Source organism: Podarcis liolepis (genome assembly GCF_965112155.1).
Source record: "Podarcis liolepis genome assembly, chromosome: 7".
Taxonomy (NCBI): Eukaryota; Metazoa; Chordata; class Lepidosauria; order Squamata; family Lacertidae; genus Podarcis; species Podarcis liolepis.
In genome coordinates, this window is record NC_139561.1 from 35338603 (window position 1) to 35357559 (window position 18957).

General features: G+C 46.2%; 1 protein-coding gene across 4 annotated transcripts in view; it reads right to left on the minus strand.

The window, feature by feature from the left end:
• Positions 1-17351, minus strand: part of LOC310711528 (ATP-binding cassette sub-family C member 12-like) — a 61306-nt gene extending 43955 nt beyond the window's left edge. For 3 of the 4 annotated variants that reach the window (XR_014528523.1, XR_014528524.1, XM_083513498.1), the window contains exons 1-11: positions 17164-17351; positions 14751-14924; positions 12628-12783; positions 10318-10465; positions 9881-10114; positions 7573-7746; positions 5140-5287; positions 4151-4299; positions 2777-2884; positions 2093-2365; positions 818-889 (exon numbers count right to left, since the gene is read on the minus strand). Coding sequence is in view for 2 of the 4 variants with exons in the window: in XM_083513498.1 (XP_083369624.1) it covers positions 818-889; positions 2093-2365; positions 2777-2884; positions 4151-4299; positions 5140-5287; positions 7573-7746; positions 9881-10114; positions 10318-10465; positions 12628-12783; positions 14751-14924; positions 17164-17183 (1656 nt within the window). In the remaining 2 variants the exon portion in view is untranslated. The remainder of the gene's footprint in view (positions 1-817; positions 890-2092; positions 2366-2776; positions 2885-4150; positions 4300-5139; positions 5288-7572; positions 7747-9880; positions 10115-10317; positions 10466-12627; positions 12784-14750; positions 14925-17163) is intronic. The other variant, XM_083513499.1, reaches the window with a different exon arrangement.
• Between the last annotated feature and the right edge of the window lie 1606 nt (positions 17352-18957).

The following is an 18957-nucleotide window of genomic DNA, read 5'->3' on the forward strand; positions in this document are numbered from 1 at the left end:
GCCCAGTATACCCGAAGGAGCATCTCCACCCCCATCATTCAGCCCAAACACTGAGGTCCAGCACCGAGGGCCTTCTGGTGGTTCCCTCACTGTGAGAATTGAGGTTCCAGGGAGCCAGGCAGATGGTCCTCTTGGTAGTGGTGCCCACCCTGTGGAACACCCGCCCATCAGATGTCAAGGAAATAAACAATTATCTGACTTTTAGAAGACATCTGAAGGCAGACCTGTTTAGGGAAGTTTTTAATGTTTGGTGTTTTATTGTGATTTTAATATTCTGTTGGAGCCGCCCAGAGTGGCTGGGGAAACCCAGACAGATGGGTGGGGTAATAATAATAATAATAATAATAATAATAATAATAATAATAATAATAATACAATGTTGTAGCATGGTTGCTGACATGTAACACTTCTCTCAGAGATCTGCACTGGTTGTTACCAACATGTTACCTTTCCCTTACCCTCTATGTGCCCATTCGGCCACTCCATTCTGTGGAACTTGCACTGTTACAGGTGCCATGGGATACTTGTTCTTCACTTGTAACAAATCAGTATTTTAGTGTGGCAACACCTACATTTTGGAACTCCCTGCCTATTGCCAGAAGCTGCGTGGAGTTTTGAACCCTGATCTCACAGGTCCTAGGCTGACACTTTAGACACTGCACAACACATGACGCCTGTACTTTGCAAGTGCTGAGGTTGATATTCTTATTCGACCAATACAACCACAGAATAATTTAATACAGAAAAATGTACAACATTACAAGCAACTCCACTAGATAGTGTGCGTTTTCTGCAAAATGTTTAAAAGGTAGCATACCTGCCCCAATATCGCTGACATGATCGAGCTCTTTCCACTTCCAACGTGTCCGCAAATCCCTAAAACCTTGCCCTACGAAGAAAATTTATTTTGAAACAGCAATTGTGCATTTTTTCCCAACTAGTATGCCACATGAACATGCACAGAGTGATTGCTTAACTCTTAACCATAACACATCGAAGTCAGAAAGAAATGTTAGAAAATATTTATTAGAAATAGAATGAATTACCCCAGTTAAGTGCATAGCTATCACCAGTGCTTTTTTCTAAAAAAAAATGTTTAGGGGTACTCTCATTTTGACTCAAGAAAATTACCATTTTATAGTTCAAATTGGGGAAAATAAATACAGTGAATGGACAAAAGTACAAAGATTCACAAAATGTTTAGGGGTATGTGTACCCCTGCGTCCTCCCAGAAAAAAGCACTGGCTATCACTGTCTACTTTACTTCATCTAGGCCAGGCATCCCCAAACTTGGCCCTCCAGATGTTTTGGGACTACAACTCCCATCATCCCTAGCTAACAGGACCAGTGGTCAGGGATGATGGGAACTGTAGTTCCAAAACATCTAGAGGGCTGAGTTTGGGGATGCCTGATCTAGGCCCCATCTGTACTATATATTTAAAGCAGTATTATACCATTTTAAATAGTCATGGCTTTTCCCAAAGGATTCTGGGACATACTATTTTCTGCATCATGGATAACACTGGCCCATTAAGTTCTGACATCCATGAAAACTAGACTTTCAGAGAAAGGCCCATCAATAACATCGCCGTGTCTAAAACCTTATGCATAAATTGTGTGTAAGACATGAGAAATCTGTGATTTGTTTCCTTCCTGTGAGAAACAATTCTTTTGGTCCTTGTTTTCTGTTTTCCTTGGGAGAAGCTATGACTGTTCAATGGGATGCAATAGATATACAGTGCAGATGACACTTTAATCTCCCTCTGATCTCGAATTTTTACCGTTCCCTCACCCAACCATGGGCCATAGCCAACTAAGATTTAATCAGAGTAGACCCACTGAAACTAATCTACCTAAGTTAGTCATGCCCATCAATTTCAATGGGTCTGCTTTGAGTAAAGATAGCACTGGGTATAACCTGTGTTCTGTGCATGTATCAGCAACTCGGGGTAACATTTCATACATCTGACGGACACCAGCCCACAAAAGCTTATGCCATAGAAACGTGTCAGTCTTCAAGGTGCCACACGGCTCTTCCTTGCTGGACTTAACATGATTACTCTTCTGCAAATTATCGTTCAGGTATACCTACTTTCTTCACCATAAAACTGATGTTGGACAGGACATTGCTACTACTGCACTCCTTCCCAGAACTTGATATCTGAGAGTGAGACGTGGCGACTCCAGTCGTGGATTGGGGCTTGCGTGCACTTTTCACTTTCAGGACATTCTCCTTATTACTTCTAGTGCTGCTTTCACTAGGCAAATTCACCCAGGACAAAGTGGCGTTTTTCAGGACGACAGCATTCCGGGGGTCCTCCAGTGCCATCACATAGGCAGGAGGAGTTTTGGTGAGCAGAATTTTCTAAAGGAAAAAAAAAGGAGAAAGGCAGGGTCAAGGATGGCACCCAATAAAGTAATGCACAGAATTAACTCCTTATGTGATTGTGGCAGAGGTATGCTTGGAGTAAAATGGGATGTCCAGAAGCTGTGTGTCTAGTCACTGGATAAATAAACTCTGGGAACTAGCCTGAATGTCAGAACTAACATAATTAAAAAAAAAAAAAAAGATCAAGAGCAAAGGGTTATGAACAGAGTGAAATTACTTGTACAGTTTCCTGTAATTTCCCCAGCAAGCAGCCTCCGGTGTAATAATAGATTAAAGTGCATATTGCTACAGCAAAAGTGTGGTCCAGCCCAGGAACCTCAGCCTAGGCCATTGTTTCTCATGCTCCCGCTGAACAAACCTAAAACATTTGTGTTGTTGTTGTTTTACCTCCATTCTTTTAATAGCGACATTTGCTTCCGCAAAGGCTTTCACAGAAAACGGCAGAATGGCAAGTGAAAACCTCATGACGTTAAACATAGCAATCATGCTGAAGGCCTGAAAAGGGAAAGGAGTTAAAAGGCAGCTGGTATCATGGCAGACTGGGACTTTAAACCTCGCTCCCTGCAGTCCGAGCCCAACATTCCAACCGCTACACCACCTTGACAATGGCAACATGGACTAAAGCTGCCAGGTTGCAATATGAATTTTGATGCTGCACTGAATTTCTCTGATGGAGGCTTGGGAGACACAGTTTCCCCTGTTCCCACTCCTTCTCCAGCTCTTTTGCCATATAGAACATAAGGAGATGCATTATACTTATCGTCAAAGTGCTCGTCCGTCTAGCTTAGTATTGTTTACAGGGACTAGCAGCAGCTCTCATAGGAACATAGGAAGTTGCCTACTGAGTCAGACCGTTTGGTCCATCTAGCTCTGTCTACACTGAGCAGCAGTGGCTTGTCAGTATTTCAGACAGAGGAAGTTCCCAGCACAACCTGGAGATGCCAGGGATTGGATCTGAGACATTCTGTTTATGCTGTAAGCTGCCCAGAATGGCTGCAGAAATCCAGCCAGATGGGCATGGTATTCTTAATAATAATAATAATTCTGCATACAAACCAGGTGCCTACCACTGATCTATGGCCCTTCTGAATTTGCTGTGGAAGGAGGTAAACCAGAAATCCAGCTCATCAGCACAGGTATGTAGACAAAAGGACCAACTCCAAATACTGGTTTTGACCTATAAAGCCTTGCACAACACAGGACCCCAATACCCCAAGGTTTCCAAGGGCTGCCTTTCCAGGTATGAACTTACCCAGACCCTACAATCAGCATCCGAGGTCCTTCTCTGTGTGCCCCCCTCTACGAGGTTTCCAGCTAACCTCTTAGAATGTTGGGGAGGGGTTATATTTTTTTTAAAAGGCATTCGATCAAGTGGACTACTGGAGGAGGGATGGAGTGATCTTTCTCATCTCTACCCCCCATGCTTGTTTTGTGTGCAGGTTGTGGATGAAGAGACTTCCCTTCTTCCACATCTAGCATGGAAACAAAGCAGGCTGGTAGACAAGGGATGATCTACTTTTCCTCCACTGACCTTCTCACTCTTACCTCCAAGGAATGCAATGCACTCACCATCACAGAATGTCTGGTCATCCATGGTGAACCACATGGTGAACAGGTGAGTAACCACATACAAAGCTGGAATAATGTTAGTTTGACCCTAAGTTTTAGGGTGGCAGAAAAGTAATGTCAACATCATCAGGGTCAAAATATGAAACTGACAAAATGATCATTGACAAAATGTAAATTGGGGCTAAGCCTTACAACAGAGGCTGTTAGCTCTTGCTTCAGAAGAATGTGGAAGGTGAATGTCAAGACAATCGCCGTGGTGGACACGATTGGAGTTAGGGCAGAATTCACGCTCTGTACATATCCGGCTTTTTCCAGCATTATCCTTTCCTTTTTTCTGGTGCCTGGGGAGTGCAAAATACATATATCAAGCTGTTATGATTTTAGCAAAGTGGTAAACCACAGAACCTTCTAGGCTAGGAATGCCAATACCCTAGATGAGCTACCCCACTGCAAGCAAATGACAAGACCCCACTGATTTTGGAGGCAGTGGTAACCCTTCCGCTAACAGAGCTAGGTTGAATGGGTTTAAACCCCTTTTCCAAGCCTAGGTGCCCTCATGGGGAAGCAGATCACTCCTTCCCCAGTCATCAGTTTGAAAGTCATATTTTGAAATGTATTTATCTGCATTTATTTTATCAAAAACATATAATTTGATAACATATAAGAAATACAGTAGAGAGAACTGAACGAAAAGCAAACCTACTGAAAAGGTACAAATTCAGGTTGCCGCATTCACAATCCCTGGGAAGAATAATTATTGGGATTGGAGGCTTGTGACCTGTCCTTTTTAAAGCTTTGTTCTGTCTTTAGGTATCAGGATGTTCTCCTTGGGGATCCTATATTCTCCCTTGAAGCTGAAGAGCTACTAATAATTCCAAATAGTGGCATATTTCACTGTGGGGCATCTGAACATTGGCTGTCGTCATTTGTATATAATGCCCCTCCCATGCGGACCTGCATGGATCAGCTGAGAAGGAGGGCTGTGGGCTTGTACTTGCCACATGGCAGGTGTGCAGCGGCGACATCCACTTTTGGCCACACCACTTGTTCTAGACAATGGAATGCTATTTTGCAAATTATAATCTCGGATGACCACTGAAACAAAGACAATTGCAGGCAACAATCCACTTAAGGAACTCAGCTGAGATGCAAAAGAACTCTTCCCCCGCCGTGCCCCATACCTTTGATGGTATTCGCAAAAGATTTCTCCCAAGCATACATTTTAATCAGCTTGATGCATGTTAAAATCTCAGACATTACTCGCACACGCTTATCCGTCTTCAGAATGGCGGCTCTTCGGAATACAGATGTTATCTTGGCTATGAGCATCTACAGCAAATAGGCAAAATGCGAAGAGAGCAAACAATATAAGAGACAAATACTAACAGGCCTGTTTTTTGTTTTTTTTTAAAGCCCTTTCAGTGTTGGGGAAGGTCCAAGTAGCTCAGTGGTAGAGCACACGCTTTGCAGAGAAGGTGCCTCTCCCCCTACGAAGTAGCCCGGTAGTGCCCCTAAAGGGCAGTGGGATTACGTGGGCAGGGACTATGAGGCAAGAGGGTGGCAGGGGACGCTGGGGGTTTAAATTACTATCAGACTTTGAAAAGCTTGTATGACTGGATCAAGTTCATCAATTTTGTTGAATCAATTAAACTAAATATAGTGGTACCTCAGGTTACGGATGCTTCAGGTTACTCATTTTTGGATTGCACACCGAGCCGAACCCAGAAGTACCAGAACTTCTGGGTTTCGGCAATCAGCCTTTGCGCATGCGCAGAAGCGCCAAATTGTGACCCACACGTGCGCAGACGCGGCGCTGTGGGTTGTGAATGCTGTGGGTTGCGAACGTGCCTCCTTCACGGATCACGTTCGCAACCCGAGGTTCCACTGTAGTTTTAACTAGATTTTGAATAAATGTGCAATTGATTGTTACGGTTATGAACTTTATTGTGCCATTATCTTTCTTAGTGTGCAGTGCAAACCACTGTTCTGAATAATGCTTTTTGTAGGGCTGAGTAGGGCACACAGAGGAATGGGTTTATGGAACCAAGGGGGCTGTGGCCTGGGGAAAAAAATTGGGAACCTCTGGCTTAGAGGACACACCAGTCAGAAAGTTCTTGTTCAACTTCCTGACCCTCAACAAGAACATGACAGTGGTGAGTACAAATAAGTCCAGTGTCATCCAGTGAATAGACTATGGGCCCGTCCAGACACGATGCGTTCAGAATTATTTGGGCTCATGATGGTATGGGGACCATTACACACGATCTTGCTTTCAGCCCTGTTTGCACCTGAAAAAGTTTTGAGAAGGACATACCGCTTCATATCCACTCCTGTAGCTTCCTGCTGAAATCCTGTGACACTTCACACTACCAATGTTCCAGGCTGTGCTGTATGAATGTTGTACTATAGCCGCCAGCTGTTTTTGAACTACAATTCCCATCATCCCTGACCACTGGTCTTGCTAGCTAGGGATGATGGGAGTTGTAGTCCAAAAACAGCTGGAGGCCCAAGGTTGGGAAACACTGTACTATAGCACAAGGGTGACGCCCCAGGGGAAGCATCACAGAACAACTAATAAAGGGGAGTGGTGTGCAGATGCCCAGGGATAAATCTACCACTATTATTGCATCAGGGGCCGTATTGACACGCTAGGCATTTAAAGCACCACTTTAAATGGCCGTGGCTTATCCTAAAGGATTCTGGGAGCTGTCCTTTGTTAAGGGTACTTAACAAAAGAGTTGTTAGGAGACCCCTCTACTCCCCTCCCGGAGCGGCTGTTCCCAGAGTGGTTTAACTATGCATCCTCTTCTGAGGGAACTCTGGGAAATGGTAGCTCTAAGAGGGGAAGAGAGGGGTTCTCCTAACAACTCTCAGCACCTGTAACAAACTTCAGCTCCCAGGATTCTTTGGAGGAAGTCATGACTGTTTAAAGCAGGACCAGAGTGCCTAAATGGCCTCAGTCCAGTATACCTGAAGGAGCGTCTCCACCCCCATCATTCTACCCGGACACTGAGGTCCAGCGCCGAGGGCCTTCTGGCGGTTCCCTCACTGCGAGAAGCCAAGTTACAGGGAACCAGGCAGAGGGCCTTCTCGGTAGTGGTGCCCGCCCTGTGGAATGCCCTCCCACCAGATGTCAAAGAGAACAACAACTACCAGACTTTTAGAAGACATCTGAAGGCAGCCCTGTTTAGGGAAGCTTTTAATGTTTGATGTATCACAGTATTTTAATATTCTTTTGGAAGCCGCCCAGAGTGGCTGGGGAAACCCAGCCAGATGGGCGGGGTATAAATAATAAATTATTATAATATTATTATTATTAAATGTATGGTGTGAATGCCAATGACATGTTGCAGAATATACCCACCAAAAATGCCCACCCGTCTAGAGGGACCTTCTCTAGGGACCTTTTTTCTAAAACAGTTATTGACATAAACTTACTTCGCCAAACCTTTATTAGGCATTACAAATATAGGCGATCATAAAACATTCATATATAAAATTTTCAAATATATACAGATAAACAGCCATGTAAAAAATATGTAATAATGAGGGTTTTCATTGGAGTTTCTTCCCACTTAATAGTACCATGATTGTGTAGGACATAACTGTGTTACCTGTACAGGTATGAATATAATATAAAGAACCAGCCCTAGGAGTGCCGTGGGACCAAGGATGATGCAGGAATAGATTGTGCCGATGATCATCAGCAGAGGTACGGCAAGCGGCAGGGGACAAACTAAAGCAGCGTCAAATACTCGATAGCCGTCATTGCTTAGCAAATTGATCATCTGAAAGATACAAAGGAACCAAGAGTGATGCTGTGACCAACTAGTCAGAAGGAAGAATGAGGGAGAAATTCAGTTTGGTTCACATTTAAAGACGAACCTACTAAATTTGTACTTTCTTAAACAATGTGCGAGCCATCCTTGAAGTTTCCACTTTTCTGAATTTTGCAATGAAGTTCTCCTGTACGTGTAATGTGTACCAAAATGCATATACTAAAGGGACATGTGCACAGATATCTCACACTAATAAAAAGATACAAAAAATGCATTATCTTGAGGAAATGGCTTGCAAAAATGTGTGTTATTAGTTTAAACTGCTTACATCTGTTAAGATAAATTTGCACTAATATGTCAAGTTTTCATGAGGGCGTTAAAAAAATTAGAAGAGTGTTGTGGAAATGCAGACTGGAAAAATTAGAAACTCAGAGAATCAAAGTCGACAGATTTGTCTGTCTCTAGTCAGAAGTGATCTTGTAATCAAAGGTTTTCAATTCATTGTCAAGGCATGTATAACACCGGAATCGGCTGATGTATAACCACCTGGTTTTTAATGCCAGCCTGCTGTTCTGGATCTTCCTGAAGGCCTACCTAGTCCAGCGTTCTGCTGCCCAGCAGGACTAAACAGAAGTCTGCAAGTAGGACAGGAGGGCAATGGCCCTCTCCCACTGTTGTCCCCCACCAATAGCTGGCTCTAGACCTGGAGGAAACATCTGGTCCATCATGACTTGCAGTCACTCATAGCCTTATCCAGTGACAGGGATGCCAACTTGGGCCCCAGGTTATACTGTATTGGCCCGAATATAAACTGCACTTACAAATAACCCGCAATTTCAAAATTCAAGGGGTGGGGAGAAAAAAAGACATTTTCCCGCACCCCCGGTCCGCCAGCATCCTCCTTCCCTTCCCTCTTTCCAGCGGCTTGAGGGAGGCTTAGGAGCAGTGGGAGGGCTGTACACCATTGCCCCGTGCTCCCAGGCTGTTCCCTGGGGGGAGGAGCCACACCGCTTTGCCGGTGGCCTTCCCTTTCCTCCCGATGGCCAGCAAAGCGGTGCGACTCCCCCCTCCCCAGAGAGCAGCCTGGGAGCATGGGGCAATGGCGTGCAGCCCACCTGCTGCTCCTTAGCCTCCACGGAGCTGTTGGGGGAAAGGGAAGGTCGTGAATATAAGCCACACTTTAACTTTTAGCTGTCAGAATTTGGAGGGAAAGTGTGGCTTATATTTGGGCCAATGCAGTAGGTGCCCAGCACATGTGACGTGACGTCATGATGTCATGCCTCAGAACCTGACTTTAGGTGGCACTGGAAGTCGGATTCTGAGGTCTTGCAAGGCCTCGGGCAGCATCTTTGAGGTCTCAAGAGGCCTCGGGCGTGACTTCCAGTGCTTCGCGAGGCACCGGAAGTGACATTGGGGGTCCTGCAGTGTGGGTACTGAACATCCCTCAACAAAATTTTTGTGTGTGCTCGTGGCCCTCAGGGCCCTCTATAGCCGGCACCCCTGTCCAGTGATCAGAACAATCCTTTCTAAACCTTTCATCAAAGAAGTTTTACCAATCAAATGCCTCCTAGGAGGTAAGTTAATGAGAGCAGGGGGAAGGAAATATTTTCAGCTGGAAGGCCATGTTCCCACATGAGAAATATTTTAAGGGCTGTATGGCTGTAGTGGGTGGGGACAGAGGGAAAATGGGTGGGGCAATGAATTTGACAGGAAGTTACATGCTAGTCATTCCGGTTTCTATATATATACACACACTCCACCTAGGCATGCAAGAGGCATTATCACATTTCAAGGGAGCATTCCAGATAGAGGAGAGTGTGCAGCAGGAGCAGTGGACGGTGTGGCCTGAGGAGAGGGGGTGTGGCCTGAGGAGAGGGGTGTGGCCTGGTGGACCATATATGGTCCTCATGTCTGAGATTCCTCACCCCTGAATGTATGTGGCCAGAGTGCTAGAAGAGCAGTGTTCAAATGCCTGCTTAGCCATGAAACTTGCTTGCTGACCTTGGGCAGTCACCATCCCTCATTGTAACCTACCTTGTGGGGTTGTTGTGAGGATTTTAAAAATGGGAGGAAGATAACCATGTCCACCACCTTCAGCTCCTTGGAGGAAAGGTGAGCTACAGATAAAATAAAGCCAACTTACTTCGCTGACAGAGATGCGTGCCAAAGTCTTAAATGACAGCAGCTTCTCAAATGTCAGGGTCGACACGGCAACTTTTAATCGGATAGCGGTGCGGTAGTTGATGGCCCAGGCCATTGACCAGAAGAAGACTTTGGAAAACTCTGTGATGAAAAGGGCTATGCAGAGGCCAATCCCATGGATGACGTCCCAGGAGTCGTCTTCACTGTGCGCCAGGATGTTGTGGATGATCACTGTCTGCAAAAGAGTTTCTCGGTTACTTTTCAGGGTGGGGAGATAATCTGCCAAATGGAAGGTATGCTGGCCGAGGATGATGGGAGCAGCAGTTCAAACACATCTGGAGAGAGCCAGGTTGGCGAATGCCGCCCGACAATCCCCCCACCCACCTTCAAAACACACATTTCAAGCGTGTTTATAAATTGTGTTTCCATGCTACTCACCGGGCCCAAAGCACCAATAATAACTGAAATGATGTTAGCCGATATGTCTACCAGAATCCGGGTCCTTTGAAATTTAAACACCACTCTGCGTAAGGAAGCTTTATTGGGACCGACTTTGGCCAGCTCTTCTTCCCAAAGGTGTTGCAATCTGTCAAAGGCAAACAACAGCACTGCACATGTCCTCCACTCACAAGCTGGTTGGAAGAGACCCACTTCTTATGGCTAGCTACAAAGTCAGTGCTGAACAGATGACCTTTGCAATTCTACGGGAGTAATTCCTTGCACAAGTTAGTTATTCTGAGCATGTTAAAAGTGCTGCTGCTAGCTAAAAACAAATTCCACACATTTAATGGGCTTCCAGGTATGCGGGCACACACATTTTAAAGTGAAATGCCGCTTACCGCTCACCTTCATCTCTCCAAAGACACATTTACACTGTAAGCTCCTCAGGAGCGGAGACTTTTGCCCTGCTCAAATTTTTTCTGTGCTCATTTGGGGCCGCAATGTCACACCAACAACAATAAAAACTTTTTCTGTGTGTGTGTGTGTTTGGGGTTGCTGCTAATGTGTGTGTGTTTTTAGCGGTTGAGGCAAGAGCTGCGCTGAGGGAGATGCTGCCCAGCGAAGTGCCTAGGACACCTGACTGAATTCTTTGCCTCTTCCTCTGTCTTCTTAACTGGCAGGAAGGACGGTGGAGCCGGCTTCTGTATTGCCGGGCTGAGGGAGGGAGCGAGGGATGGATGGAGCAGCTTTGCTGGGCTGCTTTTCCCTCAGAGAGGTCCCCTTTCCTCTTGCGCTTCTGAGGGGTGCAGCGTGAGAAGCCACCCCATGGCCGAAGGTAACGGCTCTGTGCCAGGCGGGGACTATCCTCCTGGCAGAGGGTTTATCACAGTGTGGTGGCACGATCAGGCCAGGGGGGATTTTGTCACCCCCCCTCCGGGATGACACCCGGGGCGTGCCGCCTCCACCACACACCCCTTCCTACGCCCCTGCCTCTGGGGTCATAGGAGTAAAGGGGACAGTGAGCCAGGGAGGAAGTTCAGGCATGAGTGATACTACTTGGGAGGAAGGGGGAGGCATATGTAGGCACCTGCCTAGATCAGGGCCTCGCTGATAGTTCAGAAGGCACCTCCAGCTCAAATATAAGCTCTCATTTTGACCTGTATCAACGCTGAAGCAAATGCTCCACTAAGAATTCTAATATCCAGTGTCAAGGCAAAAGATGCCATGCTGATGGCCAACATGGATGGAGGACAGAGCTATCAATTCTATGGCATGTATTCATGAATTAATATTGGATTTATATACCAAAAGATCTCACAGTGGTTCACAAGATAAATAGGGATGGAAGAACACAAGGCTATGACTACTTTCCTTGTTGGCGCATGATGCTCCTCCTTCCAATGATATGTGAAGCAGCAGGAAGACCGTACCTCTGAGCAGATACAGAGGCTACTAGCTAAGAGGTCTTCCCTTCAGAGGCGGCATGTCCTCTGAATGCCACTTTGCTGGGAATCACAAGTGGGAAGAGCACCATGGTGCTCAGGTTCCTACTTCCAAGCTTCCCACCTGGCTGGCCACTGTAAGAACAGGATGCTGGAGCAGCTGGGTCTTTTTGGCCTGATGCAGCAGCTGGACCCTTCTTGTATTCCTGTGTTAAGCCTTCCTGAACTAAAGAATGAGGAACAGGCCTTACTGGGGTGCCTGGGTTTGGGTGTTCACAGATGCCAGGTCATGGCACCAGCCCTGCTCATAAGGTGACTCTGCACGGAAAAATTGCAGAGAGACCGGATGAAATCAGGATCATAACATTGCATGCACAACAAAAGATCGGGGGGGGGGGGACGGACAGTGGCCTTACATCCTGTTCCCCTGAACTTTATATGAGTGGAGGAGCAAGAAGCTGCAAATAGTGTTATTTCCTAGCTAAGAACTGCCTATTATACTCAAGTTCTCGAGAGCAGAGATGGGCATGAGGACCTGCAAATGATCGTTCCCTGCATGCAGAAAAAGCTCTTAGATATATAGTGGTACCTCTGGTTGTGAACGGGAACCGTTCCCAAGGCCCGTTCGCAACATGAAAAGAGCGCAACCCACAGTGGCGCGTCTGCACATGCATTGGTTGCGATTTGGCGCTTCTGCACATGCGTGTGGCGTCTTTTTGTATTTCTGCGCATGCGCGAGCAGCGAAACCCAGAAGTAAACCTTTCCAGTACTTCCGGGTTGCCGTGGGACGTAACCTGAAAGAACGTAACATGAAGCAAACGTAACGCGAGGTATGACTGTACCGGTGTGTCAAAACCCTGCTACCTTTTGGTGTTTGGTTCTGAGCTATCAAGGGGAGAGAGAGGAGGCAAGGAGTCCATGCTGAGTTTGTGCTTGAATCCTCGGAGCATGAGGTACGAGAGCCAAGAAAATGTCGCAAATGAGAGCAGCCCTGCGTTGTCTATTGGATTCACAGCTGACCTGCCCGGGAGAGGGGAGAGAGCAAAATAAAACAAAAAGCTATTGCATTGCTAGCAAGCTGCCTTCTGCTGCATCAGGCGGTTTGTCCATCCAAACTCAAAAACTCTCATGGGTTTTCTCCTAATGTCTAACTGAGTGGTTTGCAAATTTTCTAGGGTCACAGCCCCTTGGTTCCATAAACGTATCCCCAATGCCCTCTACCCTATGAAAAGCATCATTCAGAACAGTAACAATTAATTGCACATTAATTCAAAATCCGTTTAAAACTATTCAGCTTAATTAATTTGACAAAGTTGATGAAGTTGATCTAGTGAAACCAGTAACTGCATGAAATATATATATTTATTTTAAACACATTCTTAACTAATGAAAACATAAAGGTAAAGGAAACATGAAGCACAAGCTATTTATATATAGCTACTTACCAAATATGTACAAACCTTCACCTGCCACAGATGTGCCGTAACTAATTCATAAAGAAATCAATAGCTATTACCAATAATTGGCTAAATACAAATAAATGTGGCCAAAAGGAAGTAGCTCTGAAAGCGATAAGATTAGTTAAAGTTTCTGCTTTTTAATGCGGGAAGTCACACCCCAGCTGAAGGTCCCCAAAAGAATTGGGTGTAATGGTCTGCACTTCTTATTTGCTATCCTTTTGTTGCTTACGTAGATCATTCCACTATTCATATGTACGTATACTCTTTCTCCCCTATATTTCTATTTGCAAATATGCTTGTTAGCGCAGACCCAGATCATGAAAAACCAAGGGTGGAAAAGGTGTGGCCCTCCAGATGTTGTTGGACTACAATTCCCATCATCCTTGACCATTGGCTGAGGCTGATGGGAGTTGGAGTGCAAGAAACATAATGAGGGTCACCATCTCTTCTGCAAATGGCTTTTTTATGCATAAGGTACAGGTAAAGGGACCCCTGACCATTAGGTCCAGTCATGGCCGACTCTGGGGTTGCGGCGCTCATCTCGCTTTATTGGCAGAGGGAGCCGGCGTACAGCTTCCAGGTCATGTAGCCAACATGACTAAGCCACTTCTGGCGAACCAGAGCAGTGCACGGAGACGCTGTTTACCTTCCCACTGGAGTGGTACCTATTTATCTACTTGCACTTTGACGTGCTTTAGAACTGCTAGGTTGGCAGGAGCTGGGACTGAACAACAGGAGCTCACCCCCTTGCAGGGATTCGAACCGCTGACCTTCTGATTGGCAAGTCCTAGGCTCTGTGATTTAACCCACAGCGCCACCTGCATCCCTTTTTTTATGCACACCCATGTGTTATTTATAATTCATTTATTTCTTGACTTTGGCAGAACTCGGAATGGTATATCTGGAGCGCCAAGCAATGACCAGATCTGGACCTGCTAGCTTCAGGAAGTTTCTGGTTTTATCATAGAAAGGAGGGGGATAAACGTCAATGGAATAAAATAGGACTTCTTTTGTTCAATATCATGGTAACAGTGCATTGAACAGAGAGAGCCATAAACAGAATCCTTTCAAAAGGTCTGTCTCTCATCAATCAGTGTTAAGGAGACGCCTTAACATTTCAACGGATGGAGTATTTTTACAGCCCAGCAATTCACAAAAGAAATTCACCTTTCAAAATAAATAAATAAATAAATAAGGTGCAGAGTTTTATGCCGACCCACAAGTTTGAGGTTTATTTATTTATTTATTTTTGCTGGCCTTTTTCCAGCGAAGAACGAGAGGGTGCAAATGCTATTCAAAGCAATCTTCGTTAAGCGGCTTGCATTCCAGTGGGAAGGGATGTTGTTCAGTGGTAGTGCATCTGCCTTGCTTGCAGTAGACGCCCCCCCCCCCCCGGTTCAATCCCCAGCATCTCCAGGTAAGGCCTGAAATCCTGGAGAGCTGCTGCCGGCCTGTGTTGACAGTACTGAGCTTGATGGACTCAATGGTCTGACTCGTTAGGCAGCTTCCTAATGCCACACAACTTGCCTTGCTTTCAGGCGGATGGGAATCATGGTTTCCAAACTTGGAGAATATTTCTGGTGGAAGGACTTTTTGGCAGTGACTGTGTTGAACCCGGGACTCAAGCAAGAATCCGACACATACACCTTGCCCGCTTGCAGATCCCATGGTTCATCGCTTATGGTCAGATTTCTCTTCGAAGTAAAAAGAGAGGGAGAGAGATAGAGGCTATTATTTTAACGACGAGAAAGAAAAAAGGGAGTGGAACAGGCTGCTTCTGAAGTAGTGGACCATCCATCATTAGGAGGTGACTAAGGTCGATGACCATAAAGAAGGTTGATCGCTGAAGAATTGATGCTTTTGAATTATGGTGCTAGAGGAGACTCTTGAGAGTCCCATGGACTGCAAGAAGATCAAACCTATCCATTCTTAAGGAAATCAGCCTTGAGTGCTCACTGGAAGGACAGATCCTGAAGCTGAGGCTCCAATACTTTGGCCACCTCATGAGAAGAGAAGACTCCCTGGAAAAGACCCTGTTGTTGGGAAAGATTGAGGGCACAAGGAGAAGGGACGAGAGAGGACGAGGTGGTTGGACAGTGTTCTCAAAGCCACTAACATGAATTTGACGAAACTGTGGGAGGCAGTGGAAGACAGGAGTGCCTGGTGTGCTCTGGTCCATGGGGTCACGAAGAGTCGGACACGACTAAACAACAACAACAAGGTCAATGGCCATCTATCAGGGATGGTGTATGTAACACTGGGTTTCCTGTGCCTTCAGGGATCATACCACATGGCCTTCCAACTTTATCTTTTATTTTTTGAAAACTTAGTTGACTTTCCTATCATTGGAGCAAGGGAGGTCTCTGTTTCCCATTGCTGTGGGGCAAGATACCCACAACTATCAATTCCGAGAGCCCTTCTGCAAGAAACCATTTTCATTTGGGTGGCAGAAAGAGTTGGTTAGGTCTTAAGCAAGTAAGGATCCCAAACTGACAGGGCACCATTTATTGGCTCTGTTCGGCTACGATCCTTTCTTCCCAAAGAGTATGGAAGTCAGATGGGGGGATTGCCCAGGCGTTGACAGACTAGCTGGGGCCACAAGGCTCTCACTGTTGCTTACCTGGAAAGGGAGTGACAAAGGGAGTAACAAAGGGAGTGAGAAAACTGTGGGAGGTCAACATAGCATAAACATAGTGGTGACCAGGAGCCCCAGACTGGTTCAGCTCCTGCATTTGCACTGCACCATCCTCTCCATCGCCTCACCTTGCCGCCTACCAGGAAGAAACAGTTACCCACCTGTTGGGAAGCCAGCATAGCAGCTCCATCCTAACCAGCTTACTGCTTCTGCTCCTTGGGATAGTATAATTAGAATCATAGCATCATAGTTGGAAGGGACCCAAAGCATCATCTGATCCAGGCTTCCTCAATCTCAGCCCTCTAGATGTTTTTGGCCTACAACTCCCATGAACCCTAGCTAGGACCAGTGGTCAGGGATGATGGGAACTGTAGTCTCAAAACATCTGGAGAGCCAAGGTTGAGGAAGCCTGATCTAATCCAAATCCTGGAAATGCAGGAATCGCACTGAAAGAATCCCTGATAGGTGGCCACCCAGTCCCTATTTACAAACTTTCAAGGAGAGAGAGTCCACCACCTTCTGAGGGAATCCATTCCACAGGTGAACAGCTCTTACCACCAGAAAGTTCTTCCGAATGTTTAACTGGAATCTCCTTTCTTGCCATTTGAATCTGTTAGCTCGGGTCCCCCCGCAATGGGGCAGCAGAAAACAAGCATGCTCCATTTTTCACGTGACAGCCATTTCAGATAGTTGAATCCCAGACTGAAGGACTATCCATGGCCTCCTGTGTGATGGCCCTTCGGATGTCATTCTCACAAAGGGGGTGGAGCTTAGGAGAGGTGGACTGGAGGTAGTGCGTAGCTGAAGTATGGAACTCGCTCTGACAGCAGGCAGTGACCAATTCATGGCTACCAGCCATGATGGCTATTGCTCTGCCTCCATGCTGTGCTGAAAACCACATGAGGGGAGAGGGCTCTCGTGCTCAGGTCCTGCTTGTGGGTTCCCCACAGCTACCTGGTTGGCCACTGTGAGAACAGGATGCTGGACTAGATGGGCCATTGGCCTGATCCAGCAGGCTTTTCTTAGCAGCAGTCAAACCTCCCCAGTCAATTCTCCCCTGCAAATACCTCCCATCCCTGAACTGATTTTTCCTCCTGGTGGGCTCCGAAATAAAAGTGTGTCCATTCAGGAGAAACTGTATAAAGGTAATACAATTACTTGGAGGGACTTGAAACAGAAAACTATTGGGCAGGCTACTCTCTGCTTAAGCCAACCTCCTGCAAATGTTTCACAAAGTGGGGAACCCCATTGCCCACCCTTGTAATCTCTAGCTTTGCCCTTGGCTATAGTGGCTTCAGCACTTATCTCTTTTCTTGCTCTGCCATCTTCTCTTCAAGGTGACTTTTCTTGGTGCTCTAATATGGCTTCCCCTCCGTCCCTCTTCTCACTTGCTTGCCATGTTAGTTCGCTTCCATCTGGAAGGAAGCTTTTGTCTCGGTCATTCCGCTCAGACCAGCTTCTCCCTTTCCAACTGCCCTGCTCAACGGTCACTCTGAACCTGCACAGAACATTCCGACATCCATGCAAAGTTCCTTCCACAGTGCTGATTCCTGTTAAAGAAATACCAACCCAAACATTCTGTCCGGGGGGGGGGGGGGGTTGGATGAAAAGCCAGAAATGTCTACCGAGATGCTCTGTGTTAGTCTAACATAAGAACCACTGACTGGGCCCATCTAGTCCAGTTGTCACAGTGGCCAGCAAAGTGCCTGGGGAAACCCACAAGCAAGACCGGAGCCCTCTCCCCTCCTGTGGTTTTCAACACTGTCTCTGGCCTGGTGGAGCGCTCTGCCTCATGAGACCAGGGCCCTGCAGGGTCTGATTTCTTTCCTGTAAGACAGAGGTGTTCAGCCTGGCTTTTGGCTTGGAATTAACTTGACCCCTCCCCCTCTTTCTTTTTTCCTTTTCCCTTCTGTGATGGAACTCCTACTTGGGGACTTCCCTGGCTTTTTTCTGGCCCATGTAGGACCAGTCTGGATAGTTAGCCTTGGTGAAGACTTGACGTTTTCATCCCAAAAAAAGTTTTTGAGTTTCTGCTGACATGAGGCTGCATTTTAATGTTGTATTTTAATCTTGTTTTTTAAGTTGTATTTCAATCAATTGTTTTATCTGGTGTTAGCCGCCCTGAGCCCGGTCTTGGCTGGGGAGGGCGGGGTATAAATAAAATGTATTACAGTGGTACCTCGGGTTAAGTACTTAATTCATTCCGGAGGTCCGTTCTTAACCTGAAACTGTTCTTAACCTGAAGTACCACTTTAGCTAATGGGGCCTCCTGCTGCCGCTGTGCTGCTGGAGCACGATTTCTGTTCTCATCCTGAAGCAAAGTTCTTAACCCAAGGTACTATTTCTGGGTTAGCGGAGTCTGTAACCTGAAGCGTATTTAACCTGAAGCGTTTGTAACCCGAGGTACCACTGTACTTTCCTTTGAGTAAAAGAGTACTGGAAACCTGCCCCAGTTCCTGGATGATGGAAGTTCTGGGGCACTGCATGTTTTTAGGACAATGACCATTGTTTAACCCACAAAGCCATGGAGCCAGGGCATAACATTTTGGGGGACTTAGAAGGTGGCCACAAACACAGCTGCAGGTGACCTGGAATTAAGGAGCCCCTTGGATGTCAACATCAGCAATGGCCCCAAGCAGCTGCCTGGGGGATGACAGGTACTGAAGCCCCATATCCTAGAGACTTAAGGCGTCTTTCTAACATTTGCTTATTTACAAATATGCAGGCAGAACATGAGATGAGGCAAAAGGATGATTATCCAAAGCAGGACAACCTCCCCAGGGAGCAAGTTGTGGAGCCCTGGAGGCTGCACCTTCAGTTCTGGCTAACTCCAACTGAAAACATTCAGTTTTTTCTCTCTCTGACTTTTTGGACAGCTGTGTTTGGGCTCCTCCAGCTGAGCTGTTTATGGAGCATCCATCCTGATTTGCTTGAACAAAGCAAATGCAGCATTTAGACCATGCCCAGCCTTTATTGAGCATTTTTTTCTGTTTGGTTTATGGAGGAGAGGTTATACAACAGTGCAGGGGTTTTTGTTTTTGTTTGTTTTTTTGCATCTTCCTATTAATCATTTGTTCATTCCACGCTTTTTGGAGCATT